This window comes from Schistocerca cancellata, chromosome 2 (genome assembly GCF_023864275.1).
Source record: "Schistocerca cancellata isolate TAMUIC-IGC-003103 chromosome 2, iqSchCanc2.1, whole genome shotgun sequence".
Taxonomy (NCBI): Eukaryota; Metazoa; Arthropoda; class Insecta; order Orthoptera; family Acrididae; genus Schistocerca; species Schistocerca cancellata.
In genome coordinates, this window is record NC_064627.1 from 761243925 (window position 1) to 761262832 (window position 18908).

Sequence of the window (18908 nt, forward strand, 5' to 3'; positions counted from 1 at the left end):
ATCAGTTTTCGCGCATCGTGACTTCGCCAGATGTGGGACACAAGAGTGTTGCTATCAAAAAAGTCTCGGTGACCCTGCGAGTTGAGAGGTTAGAATTCAGGAAAGCTTTTACTGCAGTAATACACTCTAAGACAAAAAAAGAGACACACCATGAAGGAATTACCCGAATAGGGTGTAAATCCGTAATTATGATGTACATGTACAGACGAACAAATCATTACAATTTCATAATTGGATGATTTATTCAAGAGAAAGAGCTTCACAAATTGAGTAAGTGAATTACGTGTTGGTCCACCTCTGGTCCTTATGCAAGTAGTTATTCGGCTTGGCATTAATTGATAATGTTGCTGGATGTTCTCCTTATGACCATTATGTTAAATTCTGTCCACTTGGCACTGATACGCTCCCAGACCCTCCCACTACTTTACACACAACACACCACGGACAACAGCGCATTCAGTGGGCTGTTTAAATGGCAGAAAGGCATACTGAGCAGAGTCGCTGATTGCAACGGGGTAGGTTGGGCTAGAATAAAACGTCGAAGAGATTGGGTGGGTAAGACACATACGTGCGCGCCAAAAAGACACACATGTCCGTCCAAAAATAAATGTACATTAAATGTGTCCTATCTCGAAAACCATTCGGAACACGGTATATGCCGATATGAGGTATTTTGTTTCAAATTATTGTTCTAGTGATATCCCTGAATACTGGCAATTGCTCCTGGGACACCATTGCCACTCAGCATACAATTCCAGTTCACTAAAATTAATAATGTATTAACAACAAATATGCAGATTAGAATTACGGACAAACAAGCATATTTTTGCTAAACGAGTATCCTCACTTAATTAATTATGGTCTCACGGAGCGTTGATTGCCACTGTTTCCTGTCTACTCCGAGCTAAGCACGCTTCTCAAACACCGAAAGGAATCATATTATCAACATTAACCGAATTCATTGGTGCTTGACAGAACCTGACACTGGTATTAAAAAATAAACCATTTCCTAAGGTTCTCCAACAATAACATCAGGGAAATGTTTCCATTTTAGTATTTTTTATTTTAGTACTAAAGTTGTTTGCAATTTCAGTACCTACATGCACCTGACAGTTGTTCTAATATCTCACGGAACATCATGTAAGATGTAACATGATAACAGGAAACGCAGTCAGTCTTAAGTAGATTGAAAAGTATGTACCCGCAGCCATACATTACCCTTCTCCATTGACAAAATCGGCAGCACGCCAATCATCCTCTTGACATCCAGCATATCTGCTTATTTCTCAGATTTCGACATGTCTGTAAGTTTTTTCGAATAAATTAGGAGTTTCCACATATGTGAAATATTTGGAAAATCGTAGCCGAACTGTCAACTTTCGCCCCAACTTAGAGCTAGATATCAGTCTGTCACCACAACGTATATTCCAAAAATTAATATAGACGCAAAACATGTATAGTTAGTGTTCTGTTCGCTTTCTGTCTGCATGTGTATGATGTCACATACCACAACGCTATTACCTTACGGTTCAAAGCCAACGCCGAGTATCGGTAGGTTCAGTTGGGACATGTGTGTTTCAGTCGCTGCGCCTGAGCCGCACCGCTATGGGAGAGACAGCGGCTGGCCAAGTGGTCAACCTGCTGTCCAACGACGTCAGTAGGTTCGACCTGCTGTCCGTCTTCATGCACACCATGTGGGTTGCCCCCATCACCGGCCTCATTTGCGCCTACTTCATCTACGTCGAGATCGGTGCTGCTGCTTTTGTCGGGATAGCAATCGTGTTCATCGTGGTACCTACGCAAGGTAAGCAGGAGAATTTCAAGATCTAATAAGAATTTTTGAACTTGGTGTGTCCATTTATTTATTTCTTTGGTACTGCTATAAATTAAATCTTCAGCCTCAACATTTAACGCAGGTTGTTTAACATACTACTACAGTGTAATAGTGGCAAATATTACAGCATGGATTCATACAATCGTTATACCTTCGATACAGCTAGAATAATCTATGGTAAGAACCCACAACCTAAGCCCTTAAAAGTAAATATCAGGATTTTGTAACTCTATCTGATCTAATCCGGACTCCTAATATTGGACACTAAGACGGAGTTTGTTCATCCTTCGCGTTCATGATTGCTTGAACTCTGCTGCGGACACTTTCAGTGAGGTGTCTGCCGAAACTATAGATGTGGTGAGAGCGAAAACCACAGAAAATAGTGAAATTCTACGCTGGGATATGAAGCGAAGTCGACTTTGTAACTCATCCCAAAGATGTCCCACTGGGTTCATGCCGGAAATGTGGACACGTCAGTCCATTTCAGGCATGTTATTATCCACAAACCATTGCCTCACTGATTCTGCTGTATAACATGAAGTATTATCAAGCTCACACAATCGTCGTCTCCGAACGGTTTCTCCACCGTATGCAGTACACAATGCCGTAAAATTTTTTCATATCCTTCCGCAGTCAGGGGCTCACATCTATGCACATGATGGCACATAACTTTCTCCAGGCATTCGTCAAACTCAAATCCTTCTATTGGAATGCCACGGGGTAAAGCGTGATTAATCACACCAAATCACTCGTTTTCAATCATCTGGTTCTCCAGTGGTGTCGCTCTTTGCAACACCTTAAGCACCTCTTGGCAGTGATTGCAGATACGTGTGACTTATGGGGAGCTGCTTCACCACTGCACCCAATTCTTTCTAACTTCCTACGCGCGATCATTATGCTAGCTGGATTGCTGACCGGACGTTTAACGCACTGTCCGTCAGCACTTGCGGTCTGCCTGGTCTCCGTTTAGCTGTAGTTGTTTCTTCGCGCTTCCACTTCATAATTACATCACCAACAGTCGACTTGGGCAGCTCTGCCGGCCGGAGTGGCCGTGCGGTTCTAGGCGCTTCAGTCTGGAACCGAGCGACCGCTACGGTCGCAGGTTCGAATCCTGCCTCGGGCATGGATGTGTGTGATATCCTTAGGTTAGTTAGGTTTAGTTAGTTCTAAGTTCTAAGCGACTGATGACCTCAGAAGTTAAGTCCCATAGTGCTCAGAGCCATTTGAACCATTTGGGCAGTTCTTGGAAGGGGTGAAATGTCCCTGATGGACTTGTTACTCAGGTGACACCACATGACGGGTCCATGTTCGAAGTCAAGGAGCTCTCCTGAATGATCCATCCTGCTGTTATTGCTACTCTAATAACAATATCTGTAGCTTCTGCTGGTGCTCAATTCCACATTGCATAGGAGTGTCCGAATAATTTTTATGACATAGTTTATGTACAAATTATGACCTAGTATTCATGGAGGAGCTGGTCTTCCGACACTTCGCAGCAATATTTAACTATTCAAGGAATACGAGGTATAACTATTCATCGTAATTGCAGAATATATTGCTACAAGCGGACTACACTCTGCCCCCTCTTCCCCAGTTACACTCACAAAAAATTGCCTTGTATTAGTCGTTTGTCTCCGATCTTTCTTAGAGTTTTGACTATCCGCATTGTTCGACAGGTCACATATTGATCTTCTCATTACTGTTAGTGGTATTTCTCCAACTGCAGCAGTCGTTAAAACTTGATAGTCTGTAATCCCTAGTGACCTGAAAGCCGCTCAGGCTACTTTGCAGATTTCCTCCGTAAAGGTACAATTTTAAAATTATTAGTAAATGCGTGTGAGTGCCACTGAAGGTTTTCCTGAACTGTGTGGTTGTTAGTGGGACCCTCTGCATTCTATTCACGGATATGTTAGTTTCGCACCTCTCCATAATCATGTCACAGGAGAGCGTGAAGCAGTGTCACTCAAAAAGAGTAAGTATCCTTTTTCTGCTTCTGTACATGAGAGCGAAAATTGCGGTCACGCTGCACTCCTAAGAGGTGCGATCACTTTCTTGGGATGCAGCCCCACAGTGTCTGCAGAGGGAGTTGAATCATCTGACGGTGCCAGCGGTATCACAGATTGAGAAGAAAGTCTTCCCGTTGCGCATCGCACCACGAAATTTGTTGCAATCAACGTCCCTAGGGAAGGGGTGGGTTCATTGACGCCCTTTGTGGCACCCCCTGAGGCCTTTTCATTTCCATTCTGAGCGGCGTTATGTTTGGAATGCTTTCCTTGGCCAGCCATAAGAAAACTGTTTGATTTCAAATCTTAGCTCGCGGTTCTGATCTACATCGCAGAGGCGTCGAAAGAAGGTGTGAAGTGTGGGCAAGAGGGGCTGTGACGACCTGCCTATCGTGTGACACGTCAACGGTAGCGCTGAGCAGAACTGCTGTGAATTTGGTGTCAGTTCCCATTAATCCACTTTTACACGTCACATGAACTTCTGAGCTGTAGCCTTCTTTCCGTATGTGTCGACACCTTGCTGTGTGAAGCGTTTTCGAGCCCGAGGCCGACGTCGCAGGGCGCCATGCTTTTGCACCTTCGCAGAGGAAGTTTGAAAGCACCTTTGAGCCAAAGTTTCAAACTTATGCGCCGAAGTGGGAGACAATTACGGAATTTCGAACAAGTGAGTTTTTAATTCTGTAGTGCAGTGTAGTTGCAACGCCAACATTTTATCACTTGAAACTCAGTAATTAAGATGAAAGAAACAAACACGACCATTAACAACGTCGCGTCAGCACAAACTTAAATAACGCTTCGCAGCTGCACAAGCCGAAATACACGGTACAGTAATTAGAACAACGAGTGCCAACTACGTACGTGTGAAATTTCAAACATAAATAGCCAGGTGCAATGTGTCGTGATTTTCATTAATGCGCATCTGAATTCAGAGCCGATAAATATGGGAAATAGTCCATAGTAACAGTTTCCATGACTGAACAGTTCAAGTATAGTTGAAACAAACTACTGTTGTTTGATGCGCAAATTAAAAAGAAAACTTGTTACGTAAGACTTTCCAATTAAATGGGTATATTAGGCACTGTTTCTCAGGACATTTATTCCATAATAACATTTTTCATCAGTAATATATGTGTCTTTCAAATGAACGGTTAAGTTCGAATTATGTTATTCGTTAGAGCATCAAGCGGCTGCCGCATATGCTATGGACTATGCTGTATACACCATCAGTTCTTACGTACACTTCCTGCCTAAATTGAATACATTGTTCACATTCAATAAATTATGTTGTGATGTGACTATCAATCCACAGTTGTCCGTTTATGTCCTAACCTTATTAATTTTACGTAAATACGCAAGATACGGATCATTTTCTTAAAAGAAAATAAGATCAGCTCTTTGAAGTGGTTCATATAATGTGCTTAGTCTTTCGCGGACGCTTCGGAAAAACCCATGAACCCGCCGTGCTGTACTTGTCACGTCCTAGTCACGTTGCTGTTCGGCAAGCATCCGCTGATTTGTTTTTTGGTGCTCGGTCAGCTAAGCCTCGTGCCTTTGCTAGGTTCCTCTGCGTAACCAGTGACAGGCTCCTAGATACCAAACTTTCATGTCTATGGGGGGAAATATCCAGAAAAGGATGGGGCGCTGTAATGACGACTTTTTATGTGCCTCTGCCCTGACTTAATTTATCTTCACCCTGCTTTCAGGAGCAGCAGGTGGAGAGCAGAATGCGGGCTCATTAGGCACTTATATGACATCATCATATGTATTCATCCTTTGTAATTCATGGGGAACGCGAGAAACACCCGGCTGCTCTTACTGTAGTGTTAGATGGAGTTTATTTTGCTCGATATCATTTCCTTGGCATAGATTGGAAGTAGTGCCGCAGTGGTCAAGACATACCATCGGGAATGTGTTCTAATCCGCGTAGGGGCCATCCACATTTAGGCTATCCATGCTTCCTCTCAATCGCCTCAGACAAATGTCGGGAAGATTCCTTTGGAAATCACACGGCTGATTTCGTGATTCATCTTCCCCTAATCCGAGTTTATGCCCAGTCTCTAATCAACTCGTCGCCGACGGCTGTAAATCTTCTTTCCTTTTTCATCCAAACACATTAATTATCAATAGTACTTGCTCTACTACACTTCAGCACATCTGCTCCATTAGTAGCACACCACCTGATAAAAAGTGAAGCATCCAGAAGACATGGTCGGATGTCAATGTAACTTCGTACACGTACACATCCTAGGCGGGTATGTAAACGAGTAGAGTTGCAATTCTCTGTGACAGGTAGATCGGCCACCGGAGCGCATTAGCGTTTTCCGTATTTAGTGTTGTTACAGGGCTTGGTACAGTATATAAGGGGCGGCATCAGACGGTGAGTGATCACTGTGAAGGACACGGAGATGCTGCGTACTCATGCGAGACACCGTTATCGCCAACTGGCAGAATTTGAAAGAGGTCTCATTGTTGAGGTCCATTTGGCTGGCTGGTCGAATCGTGCAGCGAATTGACGCATGGTGCAGGGAATGGCAATTCAATCTCAATGTAGACAAGTGTAATGTGCTGCGAATACATAGAAAGATAGATCCCTTATCATTTAGCTACAAAATAGCAGGTCAGCAACTGGAAGCAGTTAATTCCATAAATTATCTGGGAGTACGCATTAGGAGTGATTTAAAATGGAATGATCATATAAAGTTGATCGTCGGTAAAGCAGATGCCAGACTGAGATTCATTGGAAGAATCCTAAGGAAATGCAATCCGAAAACAAAGGAAGTAGGTTACAGTACACTAGTTCGCCCACTGCTTGAATACTGCTCAGCGGTGTGGGATCCGTACCAGATAGGGTTGATAGAAGAGATAGAGAAGATCCAACGGAGAGCCGCGTGCTTCGTTACAGGATCATTTAGTAATCGCGAAAGCGTTACGGAGATGATAGATAAACTCCAGTGGAAGACTCTACAGGAGAGACGCTCAGTAGCTCGGTACGGGCTTTTGTTAAAGTTTCGAGAACATACCTTCACCGAAGAGTGCAGCAGTATATTGCTCCCTCCTACGTATATCTCGCGAAGAGACCATGAGGATAAAATCAGAGAGATTAGAGCCCACACAGAAGCATACCGACAATCCTTCTTTCCACGAGCAATACGAGACTGGAATAGAAGGGAGAACCGATAGAGGTACTCAGGGTACCCTCCGCCACACACCGTCAGGTGGCTTGCGGAGTATGGATGTAGATGTAGATGTAGATGCATTATCCTCATTTGTGGACCATTTGGATGTGACAGTGGCATGACATTAAGACTGCATGCGAACGTGAAGGAAGGCATACTCTCATCAAGATTCCGGGCGACCACGTCTGACTACTACAGATTAGGACTACCATATTGTGCACCAATCAAATTAAAACGTCTTCACACCAGCGTCTGCGCTCTGAAAACAACTAGTGTTCTCCATGTACATTCTGTGTCATCCCGCACCATTGGCTGGGGACTATCAGCAGACGGGCTGGGGAATTACCATCCCAGCGTAGGCTATGGCTACCACCACAATACAGACCGCGAAGTTCGAAGTGCTGCCGTGACCAGGAAGCAAGGACAGAAGACGAACGGCTTCGCGTTGTGTTCAGCGATAAATCGTGGCCCATCACTACCCCGGATGACCATCGTCGGCGAATATCGAGGCGATCTGGGGAGAGGTCCCATTCTTCTAGTGTTTCGAAGAGACACAGCCGTGCTGCTCCAAGTGTCACGGTGTGGGAAGCCATCGGGATAGAGTATGACTTCAGGTCACAGCTGGTAGTGATTGAGGGAACTGTGACAACTCAACGGTACGTCGCGGACATCCTGTGTCTTCCTGTCTTATCTCTCATGCAACAGGATCGTGGTGCCATTTTTCGGCAGAACAGCGCCCGTCCACACATGCCACGTGCTTCTGTGAACTGTCTGCTTGACACTGAGGTACTCTTGTGGCCAGCAAGATCGTTGGAACTGTCCCCAACAGAACAAGTGTGCGATCAGCTTGGGGGTCAATCCAATACCGGTTCCACTATCCAGGATATCAGGAACCAGTTACAACAGTTGTGGTCCAGCGTGCCCTCGGAGATGCAACGGGTTTATGACACCATTCCCAAACGAATTAAAGCACGCATCCGGGCTGGAAGGGGTACAACGTCCGACAGATACGTGGTCTCATAATGCCAAATTCTTGACAAATTTGATTCGATTTTCTAATCACTGAAATAACCTCAGATAACCTCTCAACCTGCGAAGTCTCGTTTCGTGCTCTCCTCCGCTTCTGCCTGCTTCACTTTTTTTTGTCAGGCAGTGTGCATTAATAACACATTAATTTGGAGAACAATACTACCTAAGTAGACGCTACTAGCCAGGCCTCCACGCGACTGGTAAAACCATTAAAAATATTGAAGGCCAAAAGGTAGTTATAAGAGCATTACCGTTAGAATTATTGGTATCGTATATAATTTGCACAAGGAGAGATACAGTTAAGGCTGAAAAGGAAAAGAAATTGGTCCTATTTATGCGCACTGGTCTGTAGACACACTATATGTCGTTGTGCAAATGGAAATCAATTTCACGGTAACTGACTACCGATGTTTAACTATCCTGGAGCATTGTTTTTCGAAGGTACAAAGTCAAGTTTGTCTTCATGTGAAAAACACGTTTATATCACTCGTCATTCCCATACTCTACAGGAGAGAGGGAAATTTTGCTTCCAACAGAACGGCGTATCAACTAGATGTAAGAATTTCGTTCGTTCACAATCTTCCACGATACCCTACTGTATAAGACGAGTAAGCGCGACTGAGATCCTCCACCTTTTTCAGATTTGGCATTGCTGGTCTCATACGTGCATGGGAATCCTATAAGATGTTACGCGACACATATCACCGACTACGCCGGCACACGTTCTGCAAACTGTTGAAATGTTCTGTGCAGGAACTGCAGCTGGTGTTTTGACAAAATAATGTTGCTCAAGCAACATTCTTCCGTAATCAGAAGTACCTGTACCCTGCTGGTAGTATTTTTATGCAACTGTAGTAACTGTGAAATTCGAACGCCCTCGTCATGTTTTAGTATTCACACAGTTTTTACTCTTCCTGAACTCTGTACCCATTTTGAGAGTGCCTACGTGTTTTCTCTTGTATGGCCGAGTGTTAAAATGCTTCAAATACTAAAATAGATGAAATAAAAGCAGTATCCCTGGTACTTTCTCAAACAAATTTGCCACGGATTTTTATGCATTATTGTTATGGTAATCCTTCAAAACCAACCTTTCTTCATGCCCATTTCCTTTACTACATGAATCACGGCATCATCTCCTGTGCACCATCTTAAGGATCCATAATGGTCTGCTTTTCTTGCAAATAGGTTAAAGGACCATTGAAATCATGTACAGACATTTGTGTTGTTGCTTGTGGTCCAAAATTTAACAACGTCGCCATCCTGATGTTTCTGTGCATTGAAACCCAGTTACTCGTATACATGTTCCTTCTGCGTGGTTTCTAAAGTCATTTATCCAAACACCACTTCTCTCTTGGAATCCAGCGAACAAATTCCCTGGCTCATTTACAAGCCATTCGATTGGCTACATATCCCTCCCATTCTCTTTATTTTCATTGCAGTCGTCAGATCCGTGATGTTATTTTCACACGTTTCGATTTTTTAGCCACTAGTGTTCTCGCGTTTCACGACCCTGCCGTAACTCCATAACTTCAGTACGAGATATGATACATCTAGCTTCTTCGCTGTACCTATTCATAACACTAAATCTTTCTCCGTCTCCTTCTCTCTTTCAGTTATACGACTCAGGAACAAACTACCCACTCCATTAACCTGCATCTGATCCATAACCGCGCTGTGTAGGGATGAAGAGTAAAGCTTTACTTAACTTCTCATGTGATTAATATCTCATGGTTGGGATTCACAGTCATATAATATTTCTTAAAAGACATCATAGTTGCCGTTAACTGTATAAAATATTTATTGTTACTATTGCAATTTCGGCCTTATAGCCTTTTTCAAGTAACATTGCAAAGTTACATTCTGTCAGAATATAATACTATCTGACATGAGTACATGTGGTCGTCAAAATGCAGCCTTTTGACTGAGAGAGTCCCACAAGATCCGATGAGTACGACACTTATTACATCGTAATATGTTGTTAAATATATACTTAACTGTCGATGTTATCATCGCTCTAATAATCTATCACACATACAAGTTCAGGTGCACTGACAAATTAAGAAATTAAAGCTTTACTTATTATCATCGGCGTATGTTTCCTCCCGGCAGATGTCAACTGTTCTTTCTGTCCAGCTGCGAACGAATATTTAATAATAATAATAGTAATAATAATACAGTTTTCCTGATCCCTATTTATTTCACTTTTTCCTTTTCATCTCATTTGCAAACTTTAATCCATTATTTCTCTTTTCCCCGGACTAGTCATCGACCTTCTCTCTGTAACAGGTCCCTTCCGTACTGTCCCTTCCGTACTACGGCCGTGAATTTCTACTAGTGTGTCATTACTTGCACTCGACAGGAATGTTATGTCATGAGAAAATTATTAATCTCATTGTTAATAAGACACACATTACTGTACTACCTATTTTGTTACTATAAATTAAATGTACTAAGCATGTCTGATTAAATGTAAGGCAGAGTCTGAAGAACCCAGTTCTGCCATGTAACGCAAATTAATAATAAGTTTGCTCTTTCTTAGTTCCCCTGTCTCTTCTTAGTAATATCCGATTTGCGTCTCTCAACTGTTTGCTAAACAAGACTCAGATTTTGAATCGTCCATGGAGTACACACAACACGTATTTCCTGATTGACACATCAGAAGCTTAGTTCAAAAATGGCTCTGAGCACTATGCGACTTAACTTCTGAGGCATCAGTCCCCTAGAACTTACAACTACTTAAACCTAACTAACCTAAGGTCATCACATATATCCATGCCCGAGGCAGGATTCGAACCTGCGGCCGTAGCAGTCGCGCGGCTCCAAAATGTAGCGCCTAGAACCGCTCGACCAGGAAGCTTAGTTTTGAAACTCCTATTTCAATTACCGAATGCACACCAGGCTGTTCCGCTGTCTCTTCTTAGTAATGTCAGATTTGCATCTGTCAGTTGTTCGCTCAACAACACTCAGATTTTGAATCGTCCGTGACCCAATACACGCAGCAAATACTTCATGATTGGACGTATTGAGATCTTGGTTTTGAAACCCTATTTAATTACCAAGAACACTCCAGGCCGTTTTTACTGTTATGTTTCTTTCTTCAGTTGTCCATTTAGTCATTGTCTTCAGCTGCCCGAATGCAAAAAGATCATCAACTGGGTCCATAGCTACATTCTGTAAACTGCTACTCTTTTCTTTTCGACGTGTTCATTGAACATTATTTTAGTCTTATTACAACAAAATTTCACATCTACTGTCCAACTTGCTCTATTAAGTTCTTCCATTCGCTGGCTGAAACCTATCTGCTCACGGTAACCGGTAAAAAATCAACGAATGTGATCCACTTAGGCTTCATTAATCGGTATTCCTTCTTCATTCTCCCAGTTTAACAATCTGAAAAACTCTCTTTGTAAGTGCCGGGTACAGTTAAAGCTTATGGAGACTCGACTCATATTAGTTGATAGTTTCACGATAAACAGACATATGGCAGCTCCATCTCTAATTTCAGGTTCTCACTAATGACAACTTTGTCAAGTTGTATGCATGTAAACAGTGGTACGTGCCAAAACATGGCTGCTAGTAACAGTAACGTGTGCAGTGTTCCGTCCCTTTCCAACGTTAACGTGAATTTGCGTGACAGAGTAATAGCACAAACTATAAGAGTCGACCTTAACATTGTGCTGAATCATGTATTCATTTTTTAAGTTGTTATACTTCATTATTTCAAAAATTCGTATTGCCAATCTAACTATCATAAACTGAAACGACGCAGACCTTTAAAATTTTTATTTTTGAGAGGTTTCACATCAATCTTTCATTACCTCGCTATAAACAGTATTGCTGTGACCTTCTGTTATTGTATTAGCTCATATTGCAATGAAGCTCTTACTGCATATGCCCCAACTAACATTTACTGAATAACGTATATTCATCTGTTGCATTTCAGGTTGCTTTTTAAAAAAACATTGTTAAATATTACGCTTTAGTAGTATATCTTCTTTTATTTTAATTTTAGTTGTGTGACTTTCAGCGTACATGGGGAAACTGTCGTCTCACTACCGTGAACAGACGGCAGAGAAAACAGATAAGAGAGTGCGTCTTACAGAGGAGGTTATTTCTGGCATGCAAGTTATAAAAATGTATGCCTGGGAGAAACCTTTCGCCAATCTTATAGAGATGGCAAGAAAGTGAGTATTTCTTTACATTTGTAAGTAGTGTTCCATAATGTAACTGTCCTTAGCAACTAAGATGTTCATTGTTATATGAATGCAGCATCTTTCTTTTAAATTAATAACAAAATTTTGCTGTCGTATCAGCTGGCTTATATGTGGATTTAATGAAGTTAATGCTATACTGCAAGTATGCGTTGTAATCTGTAGCTACAATTGCGTCACAGGCTTCAGAAATAAGCCCTGCGGAGCAGAACAAATTTTTGAAAATGAAAGTTATTTTATTTATATGTAACATCCTCAATGTAAAGTTTTATGCTCCCAGATATTCACTATTTCATATGTCAACTTTATATACTCCTTCTACTCTTTCTTGTCAACCTAGATAATCGTCACTTCCTTAAGCGATGTTAGTGGACGAAAAAGGTTTTCTGGATTTTTATAGGATTATCTTGCTGTCCGCTATTTCGGTCTCCTGCCGTTTTTAAGCTACTGCCTGTGTTTCCAGAAGATAATCGTCGACAGAGCCACGTTACTTCCCGCATGGATTTTTCACAACTATTCAGCTTTCCTGCCAAAGTTTCTTGTATTAAATTTATGCTACTGTCTCGATAACATCATATTCCCTTAAACCACATAGATTTTATTTTTGTTTTGGGAGAGAACTCTGTAACCTTCACACATCATGAGTTTGTAACTTTCGGAACGCTGCGAACTTCTGTCTGGCGAGGCAGTTAAAGTATTTACGTGACATGTCGTAATATAGTGTTCACTAATACTGACGTGAAGAACCAAATTTGTTATGAAATTTCGCACTCATAGTTCGCATTTATTTCCATCTTACCTCCTTATACAAAATAAATAACAAAAGGATTAATTTGTTTACCGAAAAATCGAAAATATATTTCGTTCTAGCGCATACGTCAAGTTGTCCACAACTTTACATACGTATCACAATAAGAGCTTAAAACATTGGTCCGAATGTGGACCCGGACACACACCTTTCATCGAGTTCGTGTTCCTGTCTCTCACATGATTTTAAGCTGTCAGGAAGGTTCACAGCCGTTGTCGTTCAGATGCAGATAGAAAGTTTCACGTTGGAAGTTTAACATCGCGTCGATAGTGATGTCTTCAGAGAAGGTGACGAACTCAGTTTCACAATAAACTGGACAGAAATCAGCCATTGATTTGGAGACATAGGGAAAATATGGATCTCTAATTAAGTATGGACATACTAGGATTTTGATGAGGCTAGCGTCACAATCAAGTGAGGTTATTGCTCTGGGCGATTCAGAGATAGTATAAGTATGTGACATGGAAGATGTCAAAAGTGTAACGTCGCCTTCTGTCCTATGGTCTTACAGATAATGGTATACACGCCGGTAAAAAAATAGCATTCATTTCAGAATAGCTACTGAAAAAGGACCATGACATTTGAGACAGTCAACGTACACTATGTGATCAAAAGTATCCGGACATCCCCAAAAACATACGTTTTTCATATTAGGTACATCGTGTTGCCACCTGCTGCCATGTAATCCATATCAGCGACCTCAGTAGTCATTAGACATCGTGAGAGAGCAGAATGGGATGCTCCGCGGAACTCACTGACTTCGAACGTAGTCGGGTGATTGAGTGTCACTTGTGTCATATGCCTGTACGCAAGATTTCCACACTCTTAAATATTCCTAGGTTCACTGTTTCCGATGTGTGAATGAAGTGGAAACGTCAAGGGACACGTACAGCACAAAAGCGTACAGGCCGACCTCGTCTGCTCACTGACAGAGACGGCCGACAGTTGAAGAGGGTCGTAGTAGGCAGACATGTATCCAGACCATCACACAGGAATTCCAAACTGCATCAGGATCCACTGCAAGTACTATGAAATTTAGGCTGCAGGTGAGAAAACTTGAATTTCATGGTCGAGCGGCTGCTCATGAGCCACACATCACGCCGGTAAATGCCAAACGACGCTTTACTTGGTGTAAGGAGCGTAAACATTGGACGATTGAACAGGTAAAAAACTTTGTGTGGAGTGACGAATCACGGTACGCAATGTGGCGATCCGATGGCAGGGTATTGGTATGGCGAATGCCCGGTGAACGTCATCTGCCAGAGTGTGTAGTGCCGACAGTAAAATTCGGTGGCAGTGGTGTTATAGTGTGGTCGTGTTTTATATGGAGGGGGCTTGCATCCCTTGTTGTTTTGCGTGACACTACCACAGCACAGGCCTACAATGATTTGAGCGCCTTCTTGCTTCCCAATGTTGAAGAGCAATTCGGGGATGGCGATTGCATCTTTCAAAACGATCGAGCACCTGTTCGTAATGCACGGCCTGTGGCGGAGTGGTTACACAATAATAACAACTCTGTAATGGATTGGTCTGCGCAGAGTCCTGACCTGTGTCCTATAGAACACCTTTGTGATGTTTGGGAACGCCGACTTCGTGCCAGGCCTCACCGACCGAGGTCGATACCTCTCCTCAGTGCAGCACTGCGTGAAGAATGGGCTACCATTCCTAAGAAACCTTCCAGCACCCGATTGAACGTATGCCTGTGAGTGTGGAAGCTATCATCAAGAATAAGGGTGGGCCAACACCATATTGAATTCTATCATTACAGAATGGAGGGCGCCACGAACCTGTAAATCATTTTCAGCCAGGTGTACAGATACTTTTGAGCACACAGTGTACGTCCCAATTAGTGGCTAAAAATCAATTCAGAAATTAAACCATAGAAAATCATACACCATGCACACCCTTGTATCTGCCGTGCTTTAATACCAGCATCAAAGCCTTTTGACGGGTGTAATAAGATCAAGCACTATGCATTCTGAAACTGAAAATTATACATATTCTGATTTCTAGCTGAAATCAAGCATTGATTTTAGGCATGGGCGACCTGTTATTTTCATATTACGTATGTAGCAACATATTTTCTGCGAAATAATGAATACTTGGATTATATTTTTAACATTCAGCCAGGTAAAAACATAATCAACAAAGTTGTAACCATTTTATCTGCGTTTATTTCTGTATATAATTTTTACAACCGCCAGAACTACCATTTATTAAACGAATTCCGCTTCTTCAGTAAGCAGGACTGGAAGACAACGTATCAGTTTGCTAGTAATCTGAAAAATACGTGTAAAATACAGAAACAGTTTGGAGAGCAGAAGAAGACCACATGGGAAAAGTTGATCACTAACAAAAATGTTGTAGTGAGTCGTATAATATTACCATTTTATCGCCTCAAAATCTTCGTCATACATATAAGTTTTAGATCTGAGGATCAACATAAATGCTCCTTGTAGTGAGTATTCATGCAGATTAACAAAAATTTGCTACAATGGTCTACAAATGTATACGCCAGCACAGCTACTGATGTTGTACTCTGTGTTGCGTACTATTATTGTCCTTATAATAGTGGCTCTTATTCAGCTACACTAGCGCTCATGCTTTATATGCAAGCCAAACCGAAATCTAGCAATAAAGTTTCAGATGGAATAATACCGTAGGTTTAAGCGATTTAAATTTGTACATTACAATTTTCTTTACAGTCATATCGTAATAAATACAGGTACAATGCATTTACATTTCATTGTCCGATGCGGATAAACCTTCATGTCTATTTGTCTGAAATGGAGGTTTTTATTCTTTCTCTTACGTGCCAAACATGAGAAAAATTAAAAATTGGCGGCACATGATCTTTCTTTAGTTTTCTTCCGACAACAGAGACCTCGATTTGAAACATTCAAGCAACAAATGTTTGCTGCACAGCGTGGAAGGTTTTTTTTTTTTTTTCGTTGAAAATGTTTCCCTTTTAAGGCAGAGTTTGAAACATTCCTTCGCCCTCACCAGTGGGAAAACTGTTACTGGTGTTAATGGTTACGTAAGAAGAGGTTCGTTTCGTGAACAAAAATTAAACGCATAGTAATTAATGTTTAACGAACTTTCGCACGAACGTTTACGAGACTAGTGTATAAACTGTGACCTTTATCAGTAAATTCGCAACCTTTTTGCACAAATGCACATTTTTAAATAGAGGACGACATGCATCTCTTCGGTAATAATACCACTCCTAAGTTTCAGCCTATAATTTAAAGCGTTATCGCGAAAATTTTCGCATTTTTTAAAAAAATCTTGCATACAGAAAGAAATACAGTAATCGGCTCCTTTGTTTCACCGAAAAGATATAGGTTTTATGAAGACCCGAGTTTCATCCGTTACACCACAAACATATTGCCATACACATATGCACGTTACAGTCATTCAAAAAATGGTTCAGTTGGCTCTAAGCACTACGGGACTTAACATCTGAGGTCATCAGTCCCCTAGACTTAAAACTACTTAAACCTAAATAACCTAAGGACGTCACACACATCCATGCCCGAGGCATGATTCGAACCTGAGACCGAAGCAGCAGCGCGGTTCCGGACTGAAGGGCCTAGAACCGCTCTTCCACAGCGGCCGGTTACAGTGGTTCATTCGCGAAGCGGTCCACTACCAAAGCTGGGGTCGCACGCCTGCATGGTGTGCAGCCGGTTCGAATCCTGACAGTGGATGAAATCTTCACTGCAGGTATTTGGGTGGCGAGGGGAGGAGAGGTGATGGATGAAAGGTCCTGGTCACCAGACTTTGCTGCATTGTTCTGAACTAAATTCCATCACACTTCCATTGTGTCCCCTGTAGTGAGGGCATATGACACTGTTAACAGTGATCCGTGTGTCGGATGGGGACGAAAAGTGCGGCGGCCCTTTTGGGGCTATTCGGGAGGAATAGGCTTATATGCCGGTTCCGTATGACATCCTCTCCCTTCTCTCATCATCACACAACAAAATCATTACACCACTGCAGTCACCTACACGCAACAGAGTGATGAGACGGCTCTCATACACAGAGTGGAAAAACCACTTTGTGCACGGAAGAAGAAAATCCTTTCCTCAGGGTCTCCCATCAAACAATGCTATGCTTTTTTTTCTTTCTTTCTTTCTCTACTCCGCACTACTCCATCTTCCCTACAGCGAAACATAACACGTCGTATGCAGGTCAGAGGAAGGTAACGGAAAGCCACTACTACTAAAACCTCGGTGAAGGCAGCGGTGTGTGATTCCCGTGTTGTTTCCGCCGCTCATTAATGAGTGCGTGACCCGCAGAAAAAGTTCTTATCTGGCAGCAAAAGGACGATTTTTCTCCCATGACGTACATCGGTCTCTTAACGCTCACCATTCCGCTTGCTCGTGTTATAGAATTCTGTTTCACTTGAGGGTACTTCTTCTCCAACACAACGTTATTCAGCTGCTATATAAAGCACATAATGTGTCGATGTACTGAAGGACGGCATCTCTGCCATTTCAAACTGTCAAACTGATAGCAAGTACGGCTTCGCCTAGCTTAATGCCACATATTTAACATAATTTCAGTGTTAACAGGAATCAGTATTTGACTGTCAACTGCCTCATTTCTTTAGCTAGGCAAGATTTTGGTTCGCTTAACAATTCGCTTACCGCAAAGGCATCACTCAGTCACTCCTTGAGTACTGCAACATCTTGATTTTATTTAGAAATGGAAATGGAAATGAAGTCCCATGCTTCCTGACAGAGCGTAGGGGAACGATGCGGGAGACCCGCATCGCCGTACTAGGCAAGGTCCTACTGGAGGTGGTTTGCCGTTGCCTTCCTCAGACCGTAATGGGAATGAATGATGATGATGAAGCGACACAACAACACCCAGTCATGTCGGGGCAGGTGGAAAACCCTGACCCCACCGGGAATCGAACCCGGGACCCTGTGCTCGGGAAACGAGAACGCTACCGCGAGACCAGGAGCTGCGGACCATTTAGAAATATTTCGTAAAAATTTAGGTGTGCCACGCCGCGCAGTTAGAAAAACGTTTCAAGTGTAAATTATGTTTTCAAACTATCTGACACTGAAACTGTGTACCAAACCAACAGCCGAAACCATTGCCTTAACTTTCATCTGCAATACTAATCGGCAAACACGAACCCGCCTCATAGCTTCAATTTTCTCCTTTCCGAACACCACAGATGCTCTTCTGCGTACCTTTTTGGACTACCGTTTACGAAAAACAAGCATATCCTATGCTGGTTTAGCCACAGTGGTTGTTTTCTGAATATTCATTTCACTGTATGGTGGATTATATTTCGTCTTCATACTTCCTGACAGTGTTCAACAGTTACAGTTTCAGAACAACATATAAGAGGCAGTAGAATGAAATACCGTTCGCGGATATTCTGTTCGTCTCATCACTCGATCGTACCAAATTTCAGTTATGGAAAAACTGTTCTAAATGTTCAAAAACAAACCGAAGCCAGTGCTGAAGGATACACTCAAGAATTCTAGTATACCGTACCCTCTGGATCCGTTAAATGTTCGCCACTGAAATAATAATACACTCACGTATGAAACACAGCCACATACACACTTCTTCCTTTTCTTGTGCCTTTGTCCCGCATCGGTGCAGGGTCAGCATGGGTATTAATGGATTTGGCACGGTTAGTTTAAGGAGGGGCCAAATGCCCTCCGTGTCGCCACCCCGTTACCCGTGGAACGGAAACGTGTACCACAAGCGTCGGCGCCAAGTGTTCATGTGAATGTGAGCGAAAGTTTTTTAAATGTTCGCTAGTGGTATAATCAAGGCAGGACTTGGGTGCCAGCCTAGTATTCACCTATTGTGATGCGG

At 42.4% G+C, this 18908-nt stretch overlaps 1 protein-coding gene across 1 annotated transcript in view; it reads left to right on the forward strand.

The window, feature by feature from the left end:
* The window catches only part of LOC126162590 (ATP-binding cassette sub-family C member 4-like), a 262712-nt gene that overhangs the window by 101046 nt on the left and 142758 nt on the right, over window positions 1–18908 (forward strand). The window contains exons 5-6 of the mRNA XM_049919191.1: window positions 1582–1804; window positions 12070–12226. Of these exons, the coding sequence (XP_049775148.1) occupies window positions 1582–1804; window positions 12070–12226 (380 nt within the window). The remainder of the gene's footprint in view (window positions 1–1581; window positions 1805–12069; window positions 12227–18908) is intronic.